This window comes from Astatotilapia calliptera, chromosome 17 (genome assembly GCF_964374335.1).
Source record: "Astatotilapia calliptera chromosome 17, fAstCal68.1, whole genome shotgun sequence".
Classification (NCBI taxonomy): Eukaryota; Metazoa; Chordata; class Actinopteri; order Cichliformes; family Cichlidae; genus Astatotilapia; species Astatotilapia calliptera.
This window is the reverse complement of record NC_137438.1, coordinates 26,349,826-26,362,954: the sequence shown is the minus strand read 5'-3', so window position 1 is coordinate 26,362,954 and position 13,129 is coordinate 26,349,826. Positions and strand designations below refer to the sequence as shown.

The 13,129-nt window shown below is 42.7% G+C and overlaps 1 protein-coding gene across 10 annotated transcripts in view; it reads right to left on the bottom strand.

Annotated features, from left to right (window-relative positions):
• The window catches only part of magi2a (membrane associated guanylate kinase, WW and PDZ domain containing 2a), a 256,526-nt gene that overhangs the window by 39,171 nt on the left and 204,226 nt on the right, over window positions 1-13,129 (bottom strand). For all 10 annotated transcript variants that reach the window (XM_080292089.1, XM_026146239.2, XM_026146241.2 and 7 more), the window contains 2 exons: window positions 11,770-11,952; window positions 314-994 (listed from right to left, as the gene is read on the bottom strand). In XM_080292089.1, the coding sequence (XP_080148215.1) occupies window positions 314-994; window positions 11,770-11,952 (864 nt within the window). The remainder of the gene's footprint in view (window positions 1-313; window positions 995-11,769; window positions 11,953-13,129) is intronic.

Sequence of the window (13,129 nt, the reverse complement as noted above, 5' to 3'; positions counted from 1 at the left end):
CTTACGCTTTCAGACGCAATCAGACTATACTAGGGGACCCCTAGTATAGCTGGAGTGGAATCTGCTGTCAATGAGGAGCAAGGAACAGCGAACAGTAAAGCGGACTTAGCAGGACATCTGAGAGCAGCTGAAGATCAGTAAGTCATTGCTGTGCACTGAGGGACTGTAGCACAGATTTCTGCTGTCACTGGACTAAACCGCACATGCAAACACACCAGCAAAAGACGACAGAAATGAACAAGCAGACAGGAAGAAGGACAGAGATTCAAGCTCTTCTCCAAAGCCAGCAACACTACCTTTAACACCTTCTCACCTGTTCCACCTCTCTGAACCAAGAGGCAGGTCTCAGCTCCCACAGGGCACTCCTTGAGCAGCTCCACCACCTGTGTGTGACCGAATCCCTGCACGGGCTGCTTGTTAATCTCCACAATTAAGTCGCCCTCGCACAGGCCCGGGCAGCCCTGAGGCTCCAGGACTTGTTTAACACGCTGACCTGTGGCGCTGTCTGCAATCGTGAAGCCAAACCCATCCACGCCCTTCACCATGGTCAGGGTTAGTAGCTCTCCCTGGGTCGCGCCCGATGATGCCATAGAGACGCTGTCTGGTGGCGTAGTACCCGTGGTGGGAGGAAGCGAGCCATCTAAGTGGGTGTCCGCTGGGTGACCAGTGAGCAGCTGCTGCTGGGCGCTGACCGGGTCCTGACTGGGGTCTGTAACAAAGCGTGCCGTGCGGGTGAGATAATCTAGGTAGTTATCGTAGCCCGTCCTGCCGTTCACCATAATGGGCCGCTGCTCCATGATGCCCAGTGGGGAGATGATGGTGGTGGTGTTGTTGTTGGTGTTGGCAGCTTCCTCTGGCTCATACGGCAAAGGATAACCGCGACATAATACGAGAGTCACGCTTTGGCCAATAGGTACAGACTGGAAGAGTTTCACCACATCAGCATGGGTGGTACCCAGGACGCACACATCGTTGATGTAGACAATAACATCACCTGCAGAGAAAAAGCATGGACAAAAATATAGTGGTTAGGCATAATGGAGCTGGAACATTAGAAATAATGGGCACAGATGTGGGTGGCTAAAGGCGATTAATCTCAAGAATTGTAATAAACAGAAGCCACGTTCAGGCTCTTTTAAATTTTATATTGTACTTTAATGGCACATCAAATTACAATTAAAACAAAATGACCCTGAACTGAACAAAATTGCCATAAATCTAATTGGGCAAAGTTAAAGAGTGGCTTCAAAGTATTAAGTGCTTTTCTTAAAAAAAAAAGAAAGAAAAAGAAATCACAAAGAAAAAATATTAAATATTAAAATTCAAATTTAAAAATACAGCTCTTCATCATAACCTTGGTCAATGGAATTTCAGTTAAAACCACTTCATTTAAAAGAAGACTTATTCAGTCTGCAGAAATTTGACAGCAGTGTTCTGGGTCCTAGTTGTCTCACTGCAGAGCAATAAAAGACCCCCAGCACAGAACAGGCGTCAGTGACATCAAACGTGATGTACTGATTATGACATAACAGAAACAGCAGGAAAAAGCAGGTGTTGGGGTGGAGGTAGTTTGCAGGGGTACCAGCAACTGTATATGGGCTAATGGCTCAGTCACACCAGAGTAAAGAAAGGATGCAATCTCTTTTCAAATAGGATAAATTGGTGGCTGCCTGCTGATTGCACTGGATTTTTTTCACATTTGGCAAGCAGTTGTGGCAAACAGCTGAGCAACTGCCTTCAGTTGCAATGTGATGGCAATTGAAGGCAACCTATTTCCATACAATTGCACTCCAACTCAGGCTGACAGCAACCACTCTCAGAAAGACTGGCAAAAGTTTGCAAATAACAAGTGTCTAATTTATAAATGCAGATCAATCCGAGTGTAGACTACATCAATGAGCCCAGTTCATCTGTGTCTCTTTGGTAGAGGGCACTCGACTGGCTGCCAACTGTTTGCATTCTGGTAATATTTCTGTAAAAGCATTGTTGCTAAGCGCCTGTGTCATTTCGCAGGTAATTCGCAGTCCTGCAACAACTACCCTTGGCGAAGTAACTTTTGTTTCAAATCAGGCTTTGTGCGGACTTTGAATGCAATCAGTTAATGTCATTTTCTGGTTAACCTCTGTAGATGTAGATGGCAACAGATTTGTGATATTTGCCCATCTATCACAGTTACTCACTGCATTATTGCAAACAAATTGCATGTAATTGCCAATTTGAACCCATTCAATCACAAACTGATAACAGAGAGACTCGTATCTTATTTTCATTTTTATCACCACCTCCATGCACCAAAGTTGCCCTGAGGATGTCAGCTGAGTGTGAGTGGTTGTAGAACTGGTGCCCATCTTTAAAGCAACCAAAGGCAACAAGACTGCAAGTTCATTGCATACGATCATAATAACTTTCATCACGCCACAGTCTCCAATCACTGCTTCCTCTCATTCAATGGCAGCATAAGCAGTTTAAAATAGATTTATCAATATCATGTGCAGAAGAGTATCAGCAGACCCATCAGCTGATGGACCCTGGCTGGTACTGAATTCAGCTGATTGTAGCCAATGTACAGGGACTATAGACTGTCCTAACAATGCTAACAATCTGTCACACTTCTACAAAGGCAGTGGTGATTTAAGAGAACAGAAACAGCTTACCATAGTGGAGAAAATCACTATAAGCAGGAAAAATGACAGCTATAATAGTGAAATATTGTGGGATAATAATATACATATGGGAAAAGCAATCATCACGGAAGGGCTTGAGCCTATCCCAGCTGTAAAAAAGAGAAAGGAAGGCTACACCCTGGATGGACAGGTAACCAGACAATTTACTCCTAGAGCCAGTTTAGCATTACCTGATATCCTTTACTGTGAGAGGAAGTTTAGAATCAAGCAGGCACACTCTACACAGACCCCACCACGGTGTCACTCCAGAAATCATTATGTAGAATATCAAATATGCGGAAGAGCAGCTGGCCTGGATTTAATATCAAGACTTCATCTCTCTACAGCTATTCACATTCTCAGCTGTACGCTACATCTGCGCTGTCTCTCCTCAGATGGCTTGCAGCTATAAACCATTTCTACAGATAAACATTACCACCGATAATGTCTCAGCTGCCTTTTAAGTATAAAATAGTGCATATGACAAGTGGCTAAAATGTTTGTCTTTTATGGTCCCAAGTGGTTTTATTTGCTTGCTGCAGTGTACTGCACTGTAGATAAAAACCAAGCCAACAATTAAATGTTCCCACACAAAAGCTCTTAACATCCAGGCTTATCTTTTTCTCAACCAGATTACTAAATATAGTGTTTTCTGCTCCACTGTGGAGGAACCATGCAGCTTTTTCAAAACTCTGGGCAAGTGGGACTAAGAAGCACAATCCACATTAAAATCTGACAAACAGCATTACCTGGGTTGATAATGAAAACAATTACATTCTAATTGCAGGCATAATTGTCACGCTCTTTGGAGAGAGGGCAGGGTGACACTGTCAGTGTGCATTGTAAAGAGAAGGCGTTAAAAAACAGCGATCTTTTGTGATTAATAAGCAAAGCATGTGCTTTAGTGATTGGCTCTCACCTTGCTAACCACCCTGCCCAATTCTCATAAAACGTGAACAGCACTAATAGATGGTTCAATTACACTTTTATTTATTTATTTTTACAAAAACAAGGCAATTTTTTTATTGATTTTCTGGATTGGCTGTGGAACTGCAACCGAGCAGCTAACCCCTCTGAGTGACAGCACACGTGGAAGTTAAAATATCACCGAAACGCTGTCTATCTTTGTAAACTGTGTCTCAAAAGCTTTTCGAGTTTAAACGCTCTGCTGGTATTGACAGAGCCAGCTCACACCTCTGGGCAATGTGACGTGAGGGACTTTTTAATTAATCTGGGTAAACGTAGCCGACATTTGCCTTGAGCATCAGTGTCAGAATCAATAGTTGAGCACACTGGCAGAAAACAAATGATGGTGCTGTGACCTCATGGCGCCCTCAAACCGCACATGTATCTCATTCTTTATAACCAGAGATGAAACGCAGATAAACCATCAACAGACACAGGCGGGTAGGAACTGTGATATAATCACATGTTTTACCAGGAATCTTTATTCCTAAAAGATGGATTTCAACTTCACACATGTGTGCCAAATTCTACCGCCTTCCCTATCTCCATATAGAAGTGACATTAATTTTGTTTATTACAAATTGCATAAGAGCGACTCATCAACTCCTCCAATAGTTCCCCTGTTACTCTGAATCTGTGTCCCCAAACCATTTTGGCTCATTATACTTTAAAATGATGAAAAACACTCAATGATTCTCAAAAACGGAGAGTGCACACTCTCATATACTCAGAAAAACAGTTACGCAAAGCACAGGTGAGCACTAATCATAGGTCGATACGGCTGGCATGATAACAAAGCAAAAATAGCTCTACAAATAATTTTTACCTGCTTTATTTGATCTACTCATCAACTACTTGTGGCTTCACGGAGTAGCGGTTAGCATAGTTTGACACTGAGTGGGGAAACAGACACAGCCTGTGTACTCCTACTGCCCATCCCAGGCCCGGATAATTAGGAGGGATGTATCAGAAGGGCATGTGGGGTAAAATCTATGCCAAATCAAATATGTATATCCACCCACTGTGGTGACCCCTTGGGAAATAACGGAAAAACCAAAAGTACCGCATGTATTTTTTCTACTACTGAAGCAAAAGCCCATGCTACACCTTGATTGGCCTGTTTGTGTTTTTATAAGGTGATAAAGTGTTGCACGTGCATAAGTAAAAAAAGAAAAAAAGAAAAGAAAAAAAAGGTCATTTTAGCTCATAGCTAGGTGGTTGCTAGGCAACATGATAATGTTACCATACATTCTGTACAAATAAGCTTTTGTGAATATAAATCAAATGTTACTGTTGAGAAATTAAAACCTCAGTTTGCATCCATAAGGTGTTGTCGGTACATAAATGAATAATTTTTAAAAAATTGTCATTTTAGCTCATTGCTTGGTGGTTGCCAGGTAACATGATTACATTATAATATCTGATATAGATAAGAGCCTTTAGCGGCTTAAGATATGTGCCATGTTTTGCACACACACAGACAAACAGAAAACTGGTATATTGTTGGTATAAAGATATAAATTATGTTTATGTACTGTTTATGAGACAAAAAAAGCCAAGATGCAAAGCTTCAGTTTTAAAATAAGCTAACAAAAACAAAAACAGCTAGCTACTGTATTGAAATAAGTACAACTTTGCAAAAGGAAATGTGAAATGAGAAGCAGTTGCACTGTGTAAATCCGTCTGAAACCAATGAACCTTTGAAACCAAATATTCTGTCACAACTTAACCTCCGTATATTTAATTTGAATTATTATTCGGTAAATGTTATTACTGAATAGCTATATCCCAGAAGAGGAATGTCCATTCAGTAAAAATGAAAGACAAGAACATTTATTTACTTAACATTTTTAGGGCGCAAAACTCATTTTTGTTCTTTTTTGCTATTTAATTAAACACATCAAGAGCCTACTGTCATTTTACTAAAAGAGCAATTTTCCATCACCATGAGCAGAACAAATTAAATCCATGGGAAAAGTGTCAAAATATCAGCAGATAAAACAAATTATTCACGGGGATCCAAAGAAAATGATGTATTTTTGCCATTTCGGTGAAACAAGGACAAATAAACAAACATGGCCACGAGCACGAGAGTGGAAAAAATTGAATCATCAAGAATGAGAGCTCAGACAGCAGCCCACACTAATTAAAACTGCCCTCGTTCTCTCGGTCCATTACAAAAGCTCCTGCAGGTCCCTTAAACAGTCCACATCACATTGACCTTATCTGTACACACCACGCTCAGTGGGACCAAGGCCCACGCTCCCACCTGCTTCATCTTCATTGTCCCATCCTTGCACATTCGTTATGACATATTCATCTCCATCTAATGGTGTGCTCAAGAGTCTGTCAACATAACGAGAGTTCTCTGTGGCCCTGCTGAGAAGATGAGGCCACGATAACAGAGCAGTTAAGACTCTCAGCAGGGTGGGCCGTGGTACCGACTGTGGTCGTCTGAGTGTCTGTGTGCGTCAGGCTAAATGTTAAAAACAAACAAAAAAAAGATGAAACAAATAAAAAGAAATCAAACATCTTATGGAGGTAGTGTACTTTCCCTTTTTTCTTACTTTTCGTGCATTGAAATTAATTGTAAACAGATATAACACAAAATCAGGATGAAACTGCAAGAGAGAAATATTATTTCTTGACATGAGAAAAGCCTAACTGTAAGCTTAAAGTTATAATTTTTGTACTGTGTAAGGTGACACGTGATTCTAAGCGCACTATGGCCATTTTGACTGAATGCCTTTAATGATAATAAAGGTACAAATGGTTAACTGCTCATTAATTCACATATCTAATCAACCAATCACAATGCAACAACTCAAGAACAGGGCATTTAGTCATGCAAACATGGTCAAGATGACCCACTGAAATTCAAACAAGCTTAGAAATTGCTGATCAGCTGGGATCCACTTGTTACAACCAAGGTAAGCAAAAGAGCATCCCTGAACATATAACAGGTCATAAACAGGCAGATGGGATACATCAGCAGAAGACCACATCAGGTGCCTCTCCTATCAACTGAAAACAGGGAAGCGAGGCTATTATTCCTAAGGACTCACCAAAATTATACAAATGAACAAAAAGGTTTCAGGTTGATGAGCCCAATTTCCCAATTTCCTCCACAGTCTCAATCCAATAGAGCACCTTTGGGAAGTGGTGGAACAGGATATTCTCATCTCGATGTGCAGCTGAAAAATCTGCAGCAATTGTATGACACTATCCTGTCAACACGATCCAAAATCTCTTGATGAATGCCACAAAGAACTAATGCAGCTCTGAAGGCAAAAAGGGTGGTCCAACCTGGTACTAGCAAGGTGTATCTAATGATCTATCACTGTATGGGCAGGATTTTGGCCAACAGGTTGCTAAACCTTTTGAAACTTGCTTTAGTAGTTAAGATTTTTTTTTCATTGCCGTCTTTGACTCGTGTTTTTCATAAACCTTTTTTTTCTTAAATAAAAAAACATCTAAGCAAATATGGCAGCCTTATCCAAATAGGCCACACACTGTAAAACAAGGGTTGACTGTCCTCCACCTACAGACCCATTTCATTTCACGTTAAACACTTTCTGCCTCCTACATTCAAACCAAGCCTCTTAGCTTTTTTTTTTACATTAAAAAACAATTATTGCTAAAAAGAATTATTTTCTCTACACATCAAGCAATTTAATGGAAAAAATGATCTAGAGTACATTTGGTCTTATAAGTAATATATATAGATATATAAATATAATATATGTAACTATCATACATATGTTTTTGTAGCTGCACAATCACACAGTAGATAGAGATAGCCAGGAGGTGTCATAGGGAAAAACCGGCAGGAATCAGTTATCTGAAATTGGGAATTTCACACCTCTGCCGGCCTGGGCTTCCTCCGTGTAAGCTCTGAGTTAGCAAGCTAGCACTGTTCCTGAAGAAGTAGGACACAAAGTCTGTGGAGGCAAAGTTGGGGGAACGGGTGGGGGAGTACAGAAGGATATGAGCTGACGAGAGGAAGTGGTGAGGAAAAGATGTGTGATACAGTAGTAGAGAAGTGGGAAGGATATTTTAGTTATTTTGGGGGAAAGAATACATAAAAAAGAAATGGGAATTGTAAAACAAAGCAGGAGGATTGGACGAGAAGACACAAAACCCAAATGCTTTATATGTAGAACTATCAGGACAAGCTTTATTAGTCACTAAGGGATCTATTCTGGGCTGCTGCACCAACACATTTGTAAAAAAAAAAAAAAAAAAAAAAAAAGAAAGAAAACAGAACAATTATGAGCTAGTGTTCTGCAGAAATCTGTTAAAACATTGGTGTTTTGGAGAGGAGCATTACTACAGAGGAAACACCTTGACCAGCTTGCTTTATGTGTGATAAATCACCACTATAAGCTCTGCATTTGCTGCAGAGTATAGAGACAGACACATCACTGCATACTGAGAGCATGACAAGCTGGCTACTTCTAGTCCCTTGACCTTTCAGTACAGATGGTTTGCCTGTGTGTGTGTGTGTGCGTGTGTGTAAGTGTGCTGCAGTGCGACCCCCCCTGTGGCCACAGCCCAACGTTGTGGGGCTTATAAAGTCCCTTTCATGATTAATGAAAGAACAAAACTGCAGTTGGTGCACGGGCATGTGCATATGTCCACACAGAGAGCTAAGACAATGCAAGCCTGGCAAGCTGCACCAGCCAAGAATATATGCAAATGGATAATACTTTTAAGTGTGTTTGAGTGTGGACCCAGTGCCATTTACTCTTGAAGAGGAAGCTCCACATATTTCTGCGTGAAGAAGTGGAGGAAGACGTACTTGGATGGTTTCGAGTAAAAGTACCCAAGTTATTCTGGAAAAAAGTAAATAATACAAAATACAACAAACCCCCCCCCCCCCCCAAACACTTGGCTTGGATCCAGAAAACAGAATTACAACACAATTATTAAACCTCAGTTTCTTTTTAAAATACAATAGCTTTAGACTTGAATGAATAACATAAACACTGAAGGACAAACAAAGGATGTCTGAAAAGATTTGGGGACCCTATTTGGAAGTCTGTAGGGGATGTGGATCTAATGGAAAGTCAACTGGATTAGCGGTTTGTTGTGAACCATGCAGTTTTCTATTTATTTATTTTGTAACTTAAAGGAGAGGGCTTGTGTGAACTTGAACACTGCCATTGCTCCACTTGTCCTCTGTCTTCAGGTGAACACTTTTTTGAGGATGTGGATTTTCATGTGCTGAACGGGAGGAGCAGGTTGTTTTATTTTTGCATTTGATTAGTTCTAGAAGTAAAACTGCCCTTTCTTAAAAGGTACGCACGTTTGTGTTTTTTTTTTGTTTTTTTTGTTGAGTAACTGGGTCCATCCCTTCTCTTCCACTTGTCCTTATCAGGGTCCTTGTGAGTGGGGCTCTAGCCTATCCCAGCTACCACAGGGCGAGTAGTGGTGTCCACCAGACAGTAACCATTTGCACTCACATTCACAGCTAAGGGAAATTTATAATCACAAATTAGCCAAACCCCACTAACTGCATCTCTTTGGGAGGAAGCCAGAGTACCTGGAGAGAACTCACGCAAACATGGGCAGAACATGCAAACTCCACACAGAAAGCCTCAGCCAGATGGTGAAGTCTAACTCAGGGGGAGCAATGCTAACCACTGCGCTGCCCGAGTAACCGGGTCATAATATTATATTTAATGACATGCATACAGTGGGGCAAAAAAGTATTTAGTCAGCCACCGATTGTGCAAGTTCCCCCACTTAAAATGATGACAGAGGTCAGTAATTTGCACCAGAGGTACACTTCAACTGTGAGAGACAGAATGTGAAAAAAAAAATCCATGAATTCACATGGTAGGATTTGTAAAGAATTTATTCGTAAATCAGGGTGGAAAATAAGTATTTGGTCACCTCAAACAAGGAAAATCTCTGGCTCTCACAGACCTGTAACGTCTTCTGTAAGAAGCTTTTCTGTCCCCCACTTGTTACCTGTATGAATGGCACCTGTTTGAACTCATCATCTGTATAAAAGACACCTGTCCACAGCCTCAAACAGTCAGACTCCAAACTCCGCCATGGCCAAGACCAAAGAGCTTTCGAAGGACACCAGGAAAAGTATTGTAGACCTGCACCAGACTGGGAAGAGTGAATCTACAATAGGCAAGCAGCTTGGTGTGAAAAAATCAACTGTGGGAGCAATCATCAGAAAATGGAAGACATACAAGACCACTGATAATCTCCCTCGATCTGGGGCTCCACGCAAGATCTCATCCCGTGGGGTCAAAATGATCATGAGAACGGTGAGCAAAGATCCCAGAACCACACGGGGGGACCTGGTGAATGACCTGCAGAGAGCTGGGACCAAAGTAACAAAGGTCACCATCAGTAACACACTACAACGGCAGGGAATCAAATCCCGCAGTGCCAGACGTGTTCCGCTGCTGAAGCCAGTGCATGTCCAGGCCCGTCTGAAGTTTGCCAGAGAGCACATGGATGATACAGCAGAGGATTGGGAGAATGTCATGTGGTCAGATGAAACCAAAGTAGAACTTTTTGGTATAAACTCAACTGGTCGTGTTTGGAGGAAGAAGAATACTGAGTTGCATCCCAAGAACACCATACCTACTGTGAAGCATGGGGGTGGAAACATCATGCTATGGGGCTGTTTTTCTGCCAAGGGGACAGGACGACTGATCCGTGTTAAGGACAGAATGAATGGGGCCATGTATCGTGAGATTTTGAGCCAAAACCTCCTTCCATCAGTGAGAACTTTGAAGATGAAACGAGGCTGGGTCTTCCAACATGACAATGATCCAAAACACACCGCCCGGGCAACAAAGGAGTGGCTCCGTAAGAAGCATTTGAAAGTCCTGGAGTGGCCTAGCCAGTCTCCAGACCTCAACCCCATAGAAAATCTGTGGCGGGAGTTGAAAGTCCGTGTTGCTCGGCGACAGCCCCAAAACATCACTGCTCTCGAGAAGATCTGCATGGAGGAATGGGCCAAAATACCAGCTACTGTGTGTGCAAACCTGGTAAAGACCTATAGTAAACGTTTGACCTCTGTTATTGCCAACAAAGGTTATGTTACAAAGTATCGAGTTGTATTTTTATTATTGACCAAATACTTATTTTCCACCCTGATTTACGAATAAATTCTTTACAAATCCTACCATGTGGATTCATGGATTTTTTTTTTCACATTCTGTCTCTCACAGTTGAAGTGTACCTCTGGTGCAAATTACTGACCTCTGTCATCATTTTAGGTGGGGGAACTTGCACAATCGGTGGCTGACTAAATACTTTTTTGCCCCACTGTACATATCTCTATCTATAAAACTCAAACCAAAACAGTGTAAATGGATATAAAGCATCAGGTGTGAATGGTTGTATGTCCCTCTCTGCTAGCCCTGCATTAGCCTGGTGACCTATCTGTGGCATACCCTGCCTCTCGCCCTGTGACAGCTGGGATGGGCTTCAGCGTGTCTTGTGACCCTGAATCAAATAAGTGGAAGAATATGAAAGGACGGCACTGACATGCAAGAAGCAAAAACTGCAGCCGACTGGGGTAGAGCTCCTTTTACTGGCAGTATAATTCTGTATCATTCATAATGTCAGGTTTTTGAAGCTGGCATGCAATTAGCTGCGTTCCCTTTGAAATATCATTACAAGCACAAAGTTCTATACAACAAAAAAACTCAAGGGGAGCTCAGGTAAGTACTGCTGTGAAATAGATACTATACTGTGTGCTGCTTTAATGAGCTTTTATTTGACTTTGTTTAGGCTGCACTCTGAAAGAAAGGCTGACCTCATTTCTTTCACTGCATGCTGATATATAGAATAGATACTGCAAGCAGAAAGGCCACATATAATTGCTCTTCTCTGCAACAATCTGTGAGCGCGATCGTGTGCAAATGCATGCCAGCCATGAGAAATGCCATTATTTTAAATTTGCAAGGATAACTTATCTACGTGACCTTCAGCTTCTAGTTTATTGAGCAGAGATCATTGTTTGGTGTCTGTGTGTGAATACGGCTATAGATTACGTACTTAACACTGCCTCAAGAGAGCTCCTGGTTAGCTACAGGTAAAGAAAAGTGATTCAGTGAAAATAGCCTCTCTCTCAGTTTGTGTGTCAGTCACGCCTGAAGCTTACCTGTAGCCATCTTTGCATCTGCTGCGGCGGGCCCATCGGGGATAACGCTTTTGACCTGGAGGAATTCATCGGGCTCATCCCCTCCAATGATAGTGAAGCCAAAACCCATGTTGCTCTTTTGGAGTGATGTGGACAAGAAACTGCCTTTCAGCTGGGTGGGGTCCCGCGTGAACAGCGGCTTCTCTACAAAAGGATAAAAACAAGAAAATTAAATAAAATGTCTTTCCCTATAAGTTTTATTGCAATCACTAAAAGGCCCTAAAAGCTGGTGCAGGGGCTGCGCTCACAGGGTGGGGGGCAAGGGCAAAGCTTATTCAATAAGATACGGGTGTAGCCACAGGAAAACTGGAAGGGTATGACCACAGTAGCAAAACAGCACACTCGGACAAATGCGGTATTGAAAGATGCAGGTGTGGGTCAAACGTTTTGCCTCCCGTGCAGGGCACCAATGCAATCCAAGTCCCTCTTGGCACACCTAAAATACACTAAACTGACACTCTGTCCTCGCCTCCCATGCTGGGACACAGTGGGCAGAAGAGGTGCAGACAGCCACAGTGGTGCAGTTTCTTCAGTTCCATCCCAAATTTGCAAAGAAAGCAGCAAAATTCAGCAAATGCCATGCTGCCAATCAGGGATCAGTTCCAGGAGAAGATGCTCAGGGAGGTTAGGGAAGAACTGGGAGATTTCTGAAGGAGGAAGAGCTGGGAAATTTTCTGATGGAGGAGCGCCTGGAGTCGGAATGAGAGGATCTCTGCCAACAAGCTTAGTCACACTTAACCAAGTCCCTCATCTTTTTGACTCGGAAAAGAGACATGGCTAGCGTGCAACTTTGCATCCTTTGTAAGCAGTCACTGGTCCAGACTAAGCGATGCCCCTCTGTACCTGCTCTTCCCAGGTGATAGGGCAGGTGACAGGGCATGGTCACTGCACAAAAACTACCTCAAGGGAACAAGCTTGCCTGCCAGTTACCATGCTTACAGTGCGTCAAACAAGCGAAGAGTCAGCCTCCTGTGCATCTTTCTTGGCCTACTTACTGACAAAGTGCCACAGGGAGTAGGGGCTACAGACTGGCTGCTCTAGCACTACAGCGCAGGCGGATGTGTGAAGAGGCCGCTGTTTCTGCCTGTGATTGGGGCACATATTCATCCGCCGAGTCAGAACACGCCGGAGCGGGGAGACATCGGCAGAGGAGGATTTGGTATACGAAGCAGTCCTGCAGCCCAGAGCTGGCGAGCGGGAGAGGTCGCTGAGGCTATGGCAGCGCTCGGGCACCGGGCCGACCTGGACGTGGGGGGATCTGGGGAGGGTGGCACAGGGGCTGGCATCCTCCACTGGTGTCAAAGTTTGAAGGGAAAAGAAG